The sequence below is a fragment of the Marasmius oreades genome, chromosome 4 (genome assembly GCF_018924745.1).
Source record: "Marasmius oreades isolate 03SP1 chromosome 4, whole genome shotgun sequence".
Taxonomy (NCBI): Eukaryota; Fungi; Basidiomycota; class Agaricomycetes; order Agaricales; family Marasmiaceae; genus Marasmius; species Marasmius oreades.
In genome coordinates, this window is record NC_057326.1 from 1,309,631 (window position 1) to 1,322,122 (window position 12,492).

The 12,492-nt window shown below is 47.7% G+C and overlaps 6 protein-coding genes across 6 annotated transcripts; 2 read left to right on the forward strand and 4 right to left on the reverse strand.

The window, feature by feature from the left end:
- Positions 1–962: 962 nt before the first annotated feature.
- On the reverse strand, positions 963–2,201 carry E1B28_007225 (uncharacterized protein). Its single transcript, XM_043151943.1, has 3 exons — positions 1,701–2,201; positions 1,263–1,638; positions 963–1,207 (listed from the first exon to the last, which is right to left on the reverse strand). Exons 1-3 carry the CDS (start codon positions 2,029–2,031, stop codon positions 1,075–1,077), a joined length of 840 nt encoding a protein of 279 aa, XP_043010025.1. The 5' UTR covers positions 2,032–2,201; the 3' UTR covers positions 963–1,074.
- Positions 2,202–3,094: 893 nt separating this feature from the next.
- On the reverse strand, positions 3,095–4,987 carry E1B28_007226 (uncharacterized protein; the record flags this gene model as incomplete). The annotated part of the gene is made up of 7 exons (XM_043151944.1): positions 3,095–3,264; positions 3,330–3,716; positions 3,773–3,965; positions 4,021–4,072; positions 4,124–4,432; positions 4,492–4,885; positions 4,939–4,987. 7 exons carry the CDS (start codon positions 4,985–4,987, stop codon positions 3,095–3,097), a joined length of 1,554 nt encoding a protein of 517 aa, XP_043010026.1.
- Positions 4,988–6,858: 1,871 nt separating this feature from the next.
- On the reverse strand, positions 6,859–8,164 carry E1B28_007227 (uncharacterized protein; the record flags this gene model as incomplete). The annotated part of the gene is made up of 7 exons (XM_043151945.1): positions 6,859–6,883; positions 6,939–7,193; positions 7,255–7,396; positions 7,450–7,592; positions 7,643–7,748; positions 7,801–7,920; positions 7,978–8,164. The coding sequence occupies 7 exons, from the start codon at positions 8,162–8,164 to the stop codon at positions 6,859–6,861; spliced, it is 978 nt and encodes a 325-aa protein (XP_043010027.1).
- Positions 8,165–8,279: 115 nt separating this feature from the next.
- On the reverse strand, positions 8,280–9,043 carry E1B28_007228 (uncharacterized protein; the record flags this gene model as incomplete). Its single annotated transcript, XM_043151946.1, has 4 exons — positions 8,280–8,330; positions 8,382–8,513; positions 8,575–8,680; positions 8,736–9,043. 4 exons carry the CDS (start codon positions 9,041–9,043, stop codon positions 8,280–8,282), a joined length of 597 nt encoding a protein of 198 aa, XP_043010028.1.
- A 95-nt stretch (positions 9,044–9,138) lies between these two features.
- E1B28_007229 (uncharacterized protein) lies at positions 9,139–10,965 on the forward strand. The gene is made up of 6 exons (XM_043151947.1): positions 9,139–9,675; positions 9,734–9,882; positions 9,938–9,980; positions 10,031–10,059; positions 10,131–10,198; positions 10,256–10,965. The coding sequence occupies exons 1-6, from the start codon at positions 9,363–9,365 to the stop codon at positions 10,869–10,871; spliced, it is 1,218 nt and encodes a 405-aa protein (XP_043010029.1). The 5' UTR covers positions 9,139–9,362; the 3' UTR covers positions 10,872–10,965.
- A 52-nt stretch (positions 10,966–11,017) lies between these two features.
- On the forward strand, positions 11,018–12,421 carry E1B28_007230 (uncharacterized protein). The gene is made up of 4 exons (XM_043151948.1): positions 11,018–11,162; positions 11,224–11,308; positions 11,368–11,684; positions 11,753–12,421. Exons 1-4 carry the CDS (start codon positions 11,102–11,104, stop codon positions 12,232–12,234), a joined length of 945 nt encoding a protein of 314 aa, XP_043010030.1. The 5' UTR covers positions 11,018–11,101; the 3' UTR covers positions 12,235–12,421.
- The last annotated feature ends 71 nt before the right edge of the window (positions 12,422–12,492 follow it).

The following is a 12,492-nucleotide window of genomic DNA, read 5'->3' on the forward strand; positions in this document are numbered from 1 at the left end:
ATCTCGTTCCCTAGACGCGTGTGGGAGTTGAGGTTGGCGGCTGCCGTCATGTAGCTATCGCACAGCCATCATGATTGTCTATTCTTTTCTTTGCGTTCCGCAATATCCATGCGGTCGTTACGGGAAAACCGGACAGATTGTTCCTCTCAGACCCGACTCTACTTGCCAATTATTTGCTCCAACTCCCAGTCCTTTGCTCACATAATGAAGGGCCTCCCTTAACCGGGGACTTGGAACAGGAAATGAACTGAATATCTAGCGATCTGTCAGACAACGGCATTTCTTCGTATAGTTGTAGGACGATGTCCTTACTCTTTCCTACTACCGCGACGTGGGCATGTGAGTAGTATCTCTTTGTAGCCCGTTCTGATCGTTCTTTTTTCATTTTTAAAGGACCTAACATCCATCCGTGACTGGGCAGCTACTATCGATGGACTCGCGGTATCTGCACCATAAAGCTAGTGGCCAGGGCCTATGATGCAAATTCCGTTCAGACTTAAGTGACACGGCGCCACCGACTCATGATCGTCGCCTCATTTAGCTTTTTCTGATTCTGGGTGCTACCATGATGTGCTTCTTGGTTCCTGGTGAATAACCCTCAGTCCTCCGTCCCGTGCAACTAGGAAATCTTTCTATCTAGAAGCTAAGAAAGCGTGCTAGGATGCAACCCGTCATGCCAAAAACCTTGTTTGCAGTTATATTGATACGAGCGGTGTATGACTTCAATAGCTGGTGTTTTTGAGGTGCGATCAGGGGTGAGAGTTAAGAATATTGATTCGGGTCGATGCTTCGTACGTGACGACAGGTGGATGTGCTGTTTTTTACCATACAAGTGCGACTTTCAGGATTCGCATCATTCAAAACTTTATGCTATGTGTCGCTGGAGGTAGCATTGTATTTGTTCGTGTGCGTTGTTGATTGGAAAGTTTGCCAGCACCGAAGTCCGCCATCCACGATCGCAAGACGATATAAATGATGATATTTCCTGTACTCTATAGTATTGTTCACGTAGAAGAATATACGAGTAGGGATGTGGTCGTTCAAGTTTGAAGTAGGGTGGTCCGGAACCCCTTTTCAATCATCGTAGAAAACAAGAGCTCTCAGCTCAATCGACTGCCTGGGAGGCGTGCCCGCAGCGGTAGCTGGGTCCTCAAACGCGGTGTGTGGTGTCAAAACCGCAACACTCCCATCTTCAACAGAGTCATAGCTGAGTCTTCTGTGAGCTTTCGGTTCAGATGGATTTCGTCAACAAATGCTCTTACCATTTAATCAAAATGAACTCCTCCGGAGTCATGCCTCGCAAATACTTCCACTTGTGTTCAGGGTTATATTTGACATTAAACGTCTCCCCAACCCTATCTGGATATACCAATTCTACGGGTACGAGATCGTTCTCCCAATTGACGCTGCGGAAGTCACATACAGCTAGTGGCCAGTCGTCTGCTGGGTGAGAAATGGGACGCCAAAGATTGATGATTTGGAAACGATGCTTCAAGCGTTCCTTGGCTTCCGCTTCTGGGAGATGTCGATGAACACGATTGTGGGCGGCCGAGGGGGTCTGGTCGACATGCGTTCGCGGAACGGGCCCACGCTTTTTGGGGTCGATTCCTGTTTCACCGGCGACTCGACGGCGAACGGCTTGAGGTTTTTGCGAAACGGGATCAGAGGTTGAAGGTTCTGTAACATACAACATTACTTACTATGATCGAATAGAACGACCTTGCTGGCCCCTGTAAGACGCTTGATCAAGTCGATACTTTCCGGGTAATATTCCTTCTCTATCTCCTCGTCGTTGGAGAATGCCTTATGGTTGGGAGTGTACTTTCCAAAAAGGAAGCCGGCATTGTCTAGGGTGAAGGTGGCCTCCTTCCCTCGAACGTTCTCGATCTGGACGACATGTTCGTCAGCCCCATAGGTTACAGGAGGGACGCCCTCTGGGGGAGAGACATAGATGCGAGGTTTGCTTCCATCACTTGGGGGAGCGTAATAGAATAACCTAGCAGGGACATTATCAGCTGTGAGGCCGGGCATGTTGCTTGAGAATGGGAACTAGAGGTGGGAACTGGTGATGTTTTTCAGTAATGGGAACGTCTTCACTCAATTTATAGCACCCCACTGGGTCACAAGTGGTGTAGAAGGATTATGCGTTGTAAGCGACATGTCACCATAAGATATCGGAATGGTGAATATGTATCGATGGGTGTCTTTGACTGACCGAAAGGCCCGATTTCGGTTTGTGTAGGCTTATCGTTGCCGGCAACTGTTGAATCCGTTCCGGTAATACGGCGAGAACCGAAATCCCGCGCCGCGAACGGCAAATTCGGCGTTCGAGCGGTTCGGAACCAAACCGTAACCGTTGATAAATCACTAGAGGTTGGTCAGCTATTGCGCGAATCCGGAAGCCATCCTAGAATTCATTCCGTGAATAATCCCCCCGATATGCTGGGAATCACTCTGACTAAGTAGTGTTCGTCGTAAGGGTGTTCACTGACAAATTCCGAGGCACGGGGTAGTGGGGGGAGGGGGTCCAGGGGTCACGTAGGAACCTCATGTGAAAAATTTTCGGATTGAACACCTCTCGGTTCGTCGTCAAGTCTGATCTACCGGGACCGTCACTAAACAAGATCGGGGGCGGCAACGTTAGGTGTCAAAGGACTCCTACTGATGGATTGATTACCGTGCTATAGCCTATAGGTGTACACCTTGATCGCCGCACGACTCTTACTTGGCAAGTTGGCCCGCGCCATGGTCCATCTGTCTCCTAAAGAGATCTTTTCTGCTAAGCTCCTCCCGCCGCCAAAGCAGGAGAACGAGTGGGTTAATGCCATCGCTCCTCAGTTGAACCGCGATCCAGGTATTTGTTCAAACAGAAAAACCATGTTCCGTTAACGGAAAATTGTGGTCTATATGATAACTCTACTTGTAGTCCCAGCTAGCTGGGATCATTGATGTACATTGATACTATTATACCAAAAGCCTACTAGACAGATAAGTTTATGGGAGCATTGTTGTAATGTAGAAAATAAACACAGGTAGTAGATGATTCATTTATGCAGTTCTTCTGATTCCGATATAGTGCTTGTCGTCCCAACCTTTACGAGTCCCAAATAGCGCCGAATGCCAGTACACCTCGACTCATCATACCGTACACAATTTTTCTCGTCAAAGGTTCGTTGGAAATGACGACCACTGCTTCTGGTTTGAACTCATCCACCATGCGGTGGGTCAACTTGACCATGTCTGGTCGTCCATGAATTCTTGTGTCTAGAAGAAACAACGTCACCGTTAGTCATTATGGTTTGACCAAAAAGAACGGCTGAGAAACCCACCGTAAATCACGGCGTTGGGAGCTTTCGCCATGACTTCGTCAACTAATTTGGCACCGAAAGTCTTCAAAACATTCGGAGATGTCCAGAGAAGCCTCAGCTCTGTCGTCTTTGCTAAGATCTGAGGGATCAGAGGGGCAATTCCGCTCCCAGTCGCGACAAGGAGAACTCGTCTGAACATCGGGACAATGTGAACGACACCACAAACTGGGATTCCACGGATCCAAAGCTTCTCGGGAGGGTTCTGGATGATATTCGTTGTCCAGTCACCCGCTTGAGAAATGATCAGCGAGTAACCCGTCCGTCCTGGTTCCCTGATGGTAGCGAAACTGTGCCATTCCCAGAGGGGGCTTAGGGAAATACGCATGAAGGATCCCGGCATAGCATTCGCTGAAAAGTGGATTGAAGTTAGATAAGAATGTTAGACACTGGTGATGGGTAGTTACCGGTCGAGTCGATGAAGATACGGAGGGCATGGTCTGAAAGGACTTCACATTGTACGGGAACCTTTCGGAGTCTCAACCAGGGAAGAATGATGGAGGCTGTCAATATGACAGTGAGCCAGAAGGAGGATGAAACCTTGAGTGCGTAGGCCAAAGATTGTTCTTTTGGCTTGTAGTCATTCGTGATCAAGACCGACTGTGGGTTTTGTGGTCAATTTATGATTCTCGAACATGAAAGAGGGAAAACTTACCAATACCCAGAGCAAAGCGGCCGCAGTCCAGCCCATGAATCGATGAACGCGTCTGTGGTAATGTCAGAACAAAGGTAAGGCCATCAAGGAGGTGGACTCTTACTCGAAAGAATTGTGGAACTTCTGACGGAAGGTTGGATAGGCAAAGATAATCATCAGGAGTAGGAGAAGTAAGATTGTGTACATTATAACGATTGTGGCGATGGAGACCTGTAATATCGTCGAGTCAGGACTTTCAGTGAACAAATTTCGCAAAAAAACCAAACTTTCCTGAGTATGTCCACGAGTCTTTTCGTAGGTGGATTTCGCAGCGAAAAGAATGAGCCATATGGTTCCACTGACACCGGTACCAGAATGGATACCACCGAGGTGGTATACTCGAGAAAACAGTTGACGAGTCCATAATGGCCATCTAGAAATAGCGTGGGAGTTAATGTTAATGGCGACCTTATTACGGCGTGCGTTACTTACGATAATGGAATAGTGTGGCAAAAGACTGCGAAGAAAGCATTGATAACGTAGTCCTGGCGCATGAGAATACAGGTGAAGAGGTTTGCTGTCGTAGTCACACCAAGTCTAGGAATAGTTGCGTCGCGAACACAGTACACGATGAAAATTGACATGTTGACGATAAACACCACACCAAAGATTCGGTGATATATGGTGAATAACTGATGTCGGAAATTCCGAACGTATTTTGCCTCCCCCTTGTCAGGTAGCTCGTCGTCGAGGTAACCTTCCCATGGTTGTTTTTCGGCCTTTGCTAAATCGACTGATGATACTGAAACATTGGGATTGCCCTTCTCTTTCTCGGGTTCAGGCAAGGCGGTGAGGGTGTAAGTGCTACTCTGAGCGCTATGGAAAGCTGAGAGACGGTCAAAGAAGGTTTCGAATCTGGGAAGGGCTACAAAAACCTACTATGAGTGGTGGCATCGTCGTTCCTAGGGATGTTGTTGGCTTTGTCCATCTCTTCCGGTGTGTCTTAGAAGGTGTGAGGAATGACGTTGGTCCATGTTCCCCAGATGCTTTTATACACCTTGCGTCTGCATTTGGAGGTAGTGAAATGATCCTGACTCAATCCCGGGAAGTCTGCACCACCCCCAACCCGGGCAGATACCACTTGACGCTAGATCATCGGAGGCCGATACTCGCAATTCGAAAAGGCTTTGTTTGTGTCGAGACAAAGATTGGCGTCCCGCGTGGATGAGCAATTGAGAGGGAAAGATAGATAGATATCAAGCCGAGACAGCCCTTAGAACGAGGAGTCCACGCTGAAATCCTAATAAACGCAATACACCCGAGGCTCTAATCAACGCAGTTCCTTGCGGGGCACAGGGAGCGACGGTACGCAGTGTCTGACATTGTGAGGTTTTGTGTCTGCGGGAGACATTGAAGCTGTCAGTAGCAAGCAAATAAAGATTTGTACCTAATGGTATCTATTTTTGCACGTTTCTTGGATCACCGCATTGCCATTCTAAGAGTCGGGATTGCCATTCTCGTCCGTCGGGATCTAGCTCGAACGGTGCAATATGCTGTGCGTAAGGATTAACGGTGGGTCACCACCTGGCACTGTACTATAAGGTCTGCAAGCTGCCCAAGTAGTCTTGCTTAAGCGATAGGTGAAATGAGGGCTAAGTAGTCCGAGGAGAGATAGGCTTGTTCGAGATGGCCAACGGAAGAAGTAGCTTGGTGCGTAACGTCACGGTTATGACGGTGTTGACGCCTGTAGACAGCTGGAGGTGACAGATTAACGGGAGTGGTACAGCCGCCCGCTACACCCACCTAGCGCGCCTGCAGAAAATTGACCACTAGATTGCTATAAAACACTCTCCTTGCTACCGCCGTGGACCAATGCTCCGTTCTGAACACGCTTTGTCAAAGAGAGTCCAGAATCAGTAGCGGCCAAGTCCACTGCATTAGCTGAAGCCTTCAATGAAATGGTTGTTATCTCTGTATCCTTACAATGAGACCGTTGTATCTTGCAGTAGAGTTCATCGGAGGAAAGGTGGGGGCTCGATGATTCGATGACTCAGGCTGTAGTTAGCTGGAGCGATTCCTACAAAGAAAAAGACCAAGACACGCACTCACTTGGCAGTCCACCACACCATATGGATATATGGGCGATAAAATCACTGATAGATGTCCTATGGCAGCATACTTTCGATGGGCAAGTGTTTACATATTTTTTCTCCAAAATGAGCTACTCCCTTTCACAATCATTGTTCGGCTTTGGTACATTAAAGAAGCACCATATGCACTACTACTGTACAAATCTACTCAGTGGTTTGAATCTTAGAAAGCGAATTCACACTCCCCCGCTATTGATCAATCAAAGTGTGGCCCTCCAATTTTTATAATTCATGCTCTGTCACCACTTTTTGGACACTTGGCCTCACCTCCGTTCTTGGGCGGGTGCTCACAGATATCAATTATTCTGTGATACTGTATCATCAGGAAGTAATGTATTGGCGAGAAATGACTTCATTTGGCAAAAATCTCCTGTGTCGCCCAGAAGAGATCAATAGTTTTAAGGGCCTGTATCATTGATTTAATTAGAAAAAAATAAGGCAACTCTGCTGAAGAACAGCATGATAACACATTCCGCAGAAGTCCGAGGCCATGGAAGCAATGGAGGTAAGGGAGGAATTAGATTCTTGAACACCCTCCATTTTTTGAACACGGCGTAAGTGATAGTGACCGGGATGGAAGAAAATTACCATCGGGACCGACGGTCGTGCGAAGCCGAGGCAAGCCTTCCTGCAGCCTGGAACCACCCAACCCTACGCGTGGTTTCAATTCTCTCCACATTTACTGGCTTGCCCATGGAGTTGTAGATCTTTACGTACGGTCGGAGGAGCCATAACTGTTGAGTCCGTTTGGCGGAAACGGGTTTCAATTGTAATGACCAAAGTGCTCACTGTGTTACACGACTGGCAGTATTCAAAAGTTCCTTCAATTTGTGGTGTCTCTCCTTTGCGAGTGAGATACACTGGAGTAGAGCATCCTCCTTGTTCACAGTAGTGTCAACTTCCATGTCCTGCTCGCCAGTTTTGAGTACCCCGACACCAGTTTGGTTTACGGAGAAAAGTTGTCCCCGAGCATCGATTACAATTGAAACCGAGGTGTCCAGCAGGGGCTCCTCAAAAGATGTAGGGTCGGCAAGAATACGTGTTCTTCGTAGACATTTTGTGAGAAGCCACGGAATAAGAATAAGAAAAACGTAAACAGACTCACCCGCCGAAGACGCCGAAGCTCAATCCGATGGGTATGCTACCCTCGTTCAATTTTAGTTTCAACCCCGGTTTCGAGTTTGAATGGATGGGTGAACATGTCGTGCGGCCGGTGACCTCATCATACGTCGCTTGGGGAAGAATGGCTTGATAAAGAATGTCACAGAACTGAGTTATGGATACAGAGAGGAGGGCTCACTATCCCGCAACGCACACACCATCGCCAAAACGGCTGCATCGAACGCGTTTCCATCGTAATTTATGCACGTCGCGTCAACGTAAAGAACCCAGACAGACTGTCCTGGATGGATACAGAGAGAAGAGAGTGAAAGGATATTTGATCTATTCAGGAATTTCAGCGTTTGTTCGGCCTCAGTTAAGTCGTCACATACGCAACCAGGACATCATTGAGCCTTTCTGACAGAATTTGTGCCTCTTCCGATGGGGGTCCAGGCTTGAATTTGGATGAACAGATTGCGGGAAGGTCGAGATTGGGTACTTCAGAAGAAGACTTGAGGATAGCGGAGGGAGGAAATTTCAACAAACAAACCTAAGAAACCCTCGTTTGGACGATCAAGTTCCGGTTCTGCAATCTCAGCTTTCACGCCACAGACGATTGTTGTTCCTCCCATCCGAATCAGTGCAGATCCGTTGGCGGTCGATATCGATCCTTTTCATGATTTCGGGTTTCGTCGAAGCACGAGGGATGCAGAAAAAGCAGGCACACCGATATTAATGTCTACCGTTCTCCATTCCGCCTCGGTCCGACCATCTGGTCTTATTCCTTCTGCTAGAAATCGTTCAAGGTATACACGAGGGTGTAGACGTTGGAAAATCGCGGCTTTTAGTGATTCACTCTGAGTGTCTGATGACAGCGGAGTGGCCGTGGTCACGGTGGTAGAAGGCAAAGACATGCTCGCCTCGCAGTTTCACTCTGAAGTCTAAGCCCTTTTCGAGCAGAACATATATCGTAACTAGGGTGACAATAGATAAAATATACAAGATGTATGTGATAGATCGTGGCGCATCTCAATCGACATTCACAGTACCATCAATAACGTATATAGCGCCATTCGACGCCTAAAGATACATATGAGACAGAAGGTTGAGGGATTCATGTGGGGCACCCACCTGCTTCATTTCACTAATATGAATGCCATCCTCCAAAACGATGTCGGTTGATTTCGGTGACGTAGAGAATACGACGGATTTGCCTTCGAGCAGGGTAGAGTAAGAGCGAGGCTCGAGGGTTGTCAGAGTTTTCTGTCAATTGTGGTACTGGATTGAGGATCTGTCACTGAAGATAACTACCATCAAGACGCACAGGGATGATATGAGCAGAAACCCATTTTTCAACGTTGCGCTTCGAAATTTTGTCGAATTCTTCTTCTGAGATTACGGTTCCATCTTCTACTTCTGAACCTTGATGGCTATCGGAGGTTGGATGGGCGATAGCAAATATACGGAAAAAGAAGTTGAACGTACGGCTTTCGGGCCAGGGCCATGACGGCCTTATTGGTAGGCGCCAGCAAGGTCAATTTTGCACTCTCGTCACTGAGAAGTCTGCTGAGCTCCAGTTCGCGGGCATACGAGTAGAAGATAGAGGTCGATGATTCGATGGTAAGCAAATCGGCGAGTGTGTGCCCGGCATTGACTTGTGGGGTGTAGTCAAGCTCGTCAGAGACCATCATTGGCATTTGTTGTCTTCGTGCAGTTGGCTTGGACGGTCCTTCGTGTGGTTCAAATCTCGCTGCTGCGAATGGAAGTAGCAAGAGGACGATTGGAAGACGCATATTTAATGTGATAATATCCTGGGTTGAGTGTTACAATGGGACGAGTGTCATTGTTTGGCAACCCACTGAGAAGAAAACAATTCACAGCTAGCCTGCCGTTGACGTCGAACCTTTGAACCTTCAGCTCTTGCGACATTGCTAGGCTACATGGCTCTGCCTTTACTCCTACCTCCCATTCTCTACACGGACTCCAGTGTAGGCAGGTGGGGCTGTCTCCTAAATCAATACATCAGAGGCACTCCTTGGAGCTTGTGTGGCAGCTGAGCGTTACAAGGCACCAATTTGGAACCCCAGTGATAAAGATCAACTTCGTTCCTTCATGTCGTCTTTCAAGATCTCAATACCTGATGCGTTGATTGATGATCTGCGTCAAAAGCTTGAGCTCGCAAGACTTCCCGATGAATTAGAAGACGCAGGTTGGGATTATGGGGTACCCTTGGCTGATGTCAGACGCTTAGTAGCCCTTTGGAAGGACGGATACGATTGGAGGAAGCACGAGAAGGAACTGAACGACGAATTGCCTCAATTTACTCGGGATATCGAGGTTGAAGGATTTGGATCGCTCAACGTCCACTATGTGCACAAGGAAAGCGAGACAAAGAATGCGATTCCACTTTTATTCATCCATGGATGTGCGTCACTGATATGAAGATCCGTACGGCTCCTCAATTCAACTCCTTACATCTTCAGGGCCAGGAAGTTTTTTAGAGGTTCGGAAGATTCTACCATTGTTAACATCGGGATCGCCCTGCTTCCACGTCGTTGCCGTGGGTCAGCCAGGATATGGATTCTCTGAAGCGCCGAAAAAGGGAGGATTTGGTGTTCCTCAGTACGCCCAAGTATTCATGTTTCTCCTTTTCAACGAAAAGCATCTTCAGACTGGCATTCTCGTAGCTCGGCCATAAACTGATGATTTCACTTGGATACACCGAATACGGTGGGTTTCTTACTCGTAACTATAGTGGGTGTTTTCTGACACTTTTCTAGTGACACAAGCAGGTGACTGGGGACACTCGGTGAGTTCAGGCCTGTTCAGGCCAGGACGCCACAGTCAAGAGTAGTCGTGCTTCATTGTGACCTATCCTAGGTTGCTCGAACAATCTCCAGCGTATATGGTCCGAAATACGCTAAAGCATGGCACACCAATGTTCTGTTGTGAGTTTTCTCTCTGGGTTTCTTCATAGCAACTCATGCATTAATTCGAGTTTTGAGTGGGTTCCCACCGGCTCACGACTCTCCAGAGACTTACACACTAGCTGAGAAAGAGGGCCTGGAGCGATCAAAGTGGTTTCAGGAGAAAGGAACGGGATACATGCACGAGCATAATACGCAACCCCAAACACTTGGATATAGTCTCGCTGACTCGCCCGTTGGACTTCTTGCTTGGATTTATGAGAAACTGGTTAATTGGAGTGATACGTATCCGTGGGATGACGATGAAGTACTGACTTGGATCTCTATATACTGGTTCTCTCGTGCTGGGCCGGCTGCCTCGATCAGAAACTATTATGAACATAATAAAATGGGAGGAAGACTTTGGTTGATTGAAAAGTACCCAACTACCATCCCTCTTGGCTATTCTCGCTTTCCCAAAGACCTAGCTGTACATCCGCGATCGTATGTCCACATCTTACACCATTTATTGTTACTACTAACCTTGTGCTGCAGTTGGATCAAAGAAACGAACCTCGTCTTTGAGTCGGTCCATGAGTCCGGTGGTCATTTTGCCGCACACGAAAAACCGATCGAGTTGGTGGACGATCTAAGAAAGATGTTTGGAAAGAATTGTCCTGCGTTTGGTGTAGTCGCTGAAAGGAACGGCTACTGATGATTTAGAGAATCGGGAGTTTATATTTTTCTGTAATATCATGATCATTCCCGCTGTAATGTTGTAGGCAACGTGGAGTCCAATTTTTTTGACACTCGCCGATTGGCCCGATGACGTTACGCGTTTGGTCATGTGACTAGACTTTCTCCTCCGCTTTAGCCATACGAGCGTCTGCACACTAATTCTGGGCGGTATTAGCCTACCTATAACTTGCTTCTCTACGCCATAGTATGAACTTGTCCTACCACCATTATCCTCTCAACTCGATGCCAGGCCCCTCTCGATCGCAAGGTGAGCACCTGCTCGTGTCCAGTGACCGATTTTACTCCAACGCGCCTTATCTTTATATCAGCATCGTTTGATGAGGGAAAGAAAGAAAGGAAGAGAAAAGATATATCCGGAAAAGTCGGGAAAGAGATGAATGACCGAAGAGACGAGTTGAGTCATTTAAATTCTCCTTACTCTCACTTTCCTTATTGTTTGATTCAATGGCTAGCGGAAGGCATTTCAGTGAGAGCATCAACGCTCTACATAATGCCTCTTACCAGCTTTCTACAAGACCAGAACTATACCCTTTGTATAATCTACGACTTCTTCCAGTTACGATCGAGCGTTCAGCGTATCTTTCTCAAGTACAGTTGGATGAAGCATACGCTAGAAGTCGGGCGGAGATGGCTTACGAGGAAGAACGAGAGAGGGTTGAAGAAGAATGGAAACGAGGACGCGATAGAGTGCGAGAGCGGCTCATGGAGGGTATTGAGGAACGCAGGAGACGTGCAAGAGAGGACAAAGAGGGCGAGGGCACCAGTGCAGGTACGCTCCTCTCTCCCAAGCATTTTCATTGAAAAATAAAATTAACCCTCTCCGTTTCACTTCTGAAGCAGACGCAACGTTAGACTCACAATCACGTCCACATCTAACTCGTAAGCTTCGCAATAAGATTGGCACTTCACCCCCACCGCCCGCTCTTCACGGAACCCCCGCCGCTCCTGCAGGGCCAAACGGAATGGTTATTGGCGCCATCAGCAATATGCCTATTACTACAGGTCCATTTTTAAATCCACATTCCCTCTCTGTCGATGAAATTCCTTCACCATTTCCTTTACCTCTCACATCGACCTTCTCAACACACAACGGTTTGGGAGCCGGTGGTGGTTCTGGTGTTGGGGGAAATGCGACGAACCGGCGAAGACCTAAAGGAGGCGGCGGTCACCAAAGTTCAACTATCGGTGGGTTGGGGAAGAGTTTGGCGATGCTGGCTGGGTGCAAGGAGGTTGAGGTTGAACAGGACCTCATAGAAATCAGGAGAGGTAACAAGAAGCGGCGAGCGGCCATACAAGCGAGCAAGTCGACAGCGACATAGCAGAAGTAGGCGTATACCTTTTTCTCGCTTCAGGTGTATTTTCACAAACTTCTTGGGTCTTTGGCTGCACATTATATCGTACCTCTTCGCTACAATTGAGTTCTACCCTAACAAGGTTATCGGTAAATTTCACTGAAATGATATGCATGGAGATGCGTATTCAAAAATCTGGGGAAGACAATAGGCAGGAAATTGAGGCTCGGAAGTGCCCGGTCCGCTCAAGCGGTAAATGCACCGCCACTATTACCTGTGACATCT

Excerpts from the sequence above, each read along its gene's own strand:
- E1B28_007230 (XM_043151948.1), top strand. The coding sequence starts at position 11,102 with ATGAACTTGTCCTACCACCATTATCCTCTCAACTCGATGCCAGGCCCC. Across the intron at positions 11,163-11,223 it reads AGGCCCCTCTCGATCGCAAG|CATCGTTTGATGAGGGAAAG; the intron begins GTGAGCACCTGC and ends TCTTTATATCAG. Across the intron at positions 11,309-11,367 it reads ATGAATGACCGAAGAGACGA|CGGAAGGCATTTCAGTGAGA; the intron begins GTTGAGTCATTT and ends TTCAATGGCTAG.
- E1B28_007229 (XM_043151947.1), top strand. The coding sequence starts at position 9,363 with ATGTCGTCTTTCAAGATCTCAATACCTGATGCGTTGATTGATGATCTG. Across the intron at positions 9,676-9,733 it reads ACTTTTATTCATCCATGGAT|GGCCAGGAAGTTTTTTAGAG; the intron begins GTGCGTCACTGA and ends TTACATCTTCAG. Across the intron at positions 10,060-10,130 it reads CAGGTGACTGGGGACACTCG|GTTGCTCGAACAATCTCCAG; the intron begins GTGAGTTCAGGC and ends GACCTATCCTAG.
- E1B28_007225 (XM_043151943.1), bottom strand. The coding sequence starts at position 2,031 with ATGCCCGGCCTCACAGCTGATAATGTCCCTGCTAGGTTATTCTATTAC. Across the intron at positions 1,639-1,700 it reads GGTCGTTCTATTCGATCATA|CCGTTCGCCGTCGAGTCGCC; the intron begins GTAAGTAATGTT and ends AAAAACCTCAAG. Across the intron at positions 1,208-1,262 it reads GAGTTCATTTTGATTAAATG|CTATGACTCTGTTGAAGATG; the intron begins GTAAGAGCATTT and ends CAGAAGACTCAG.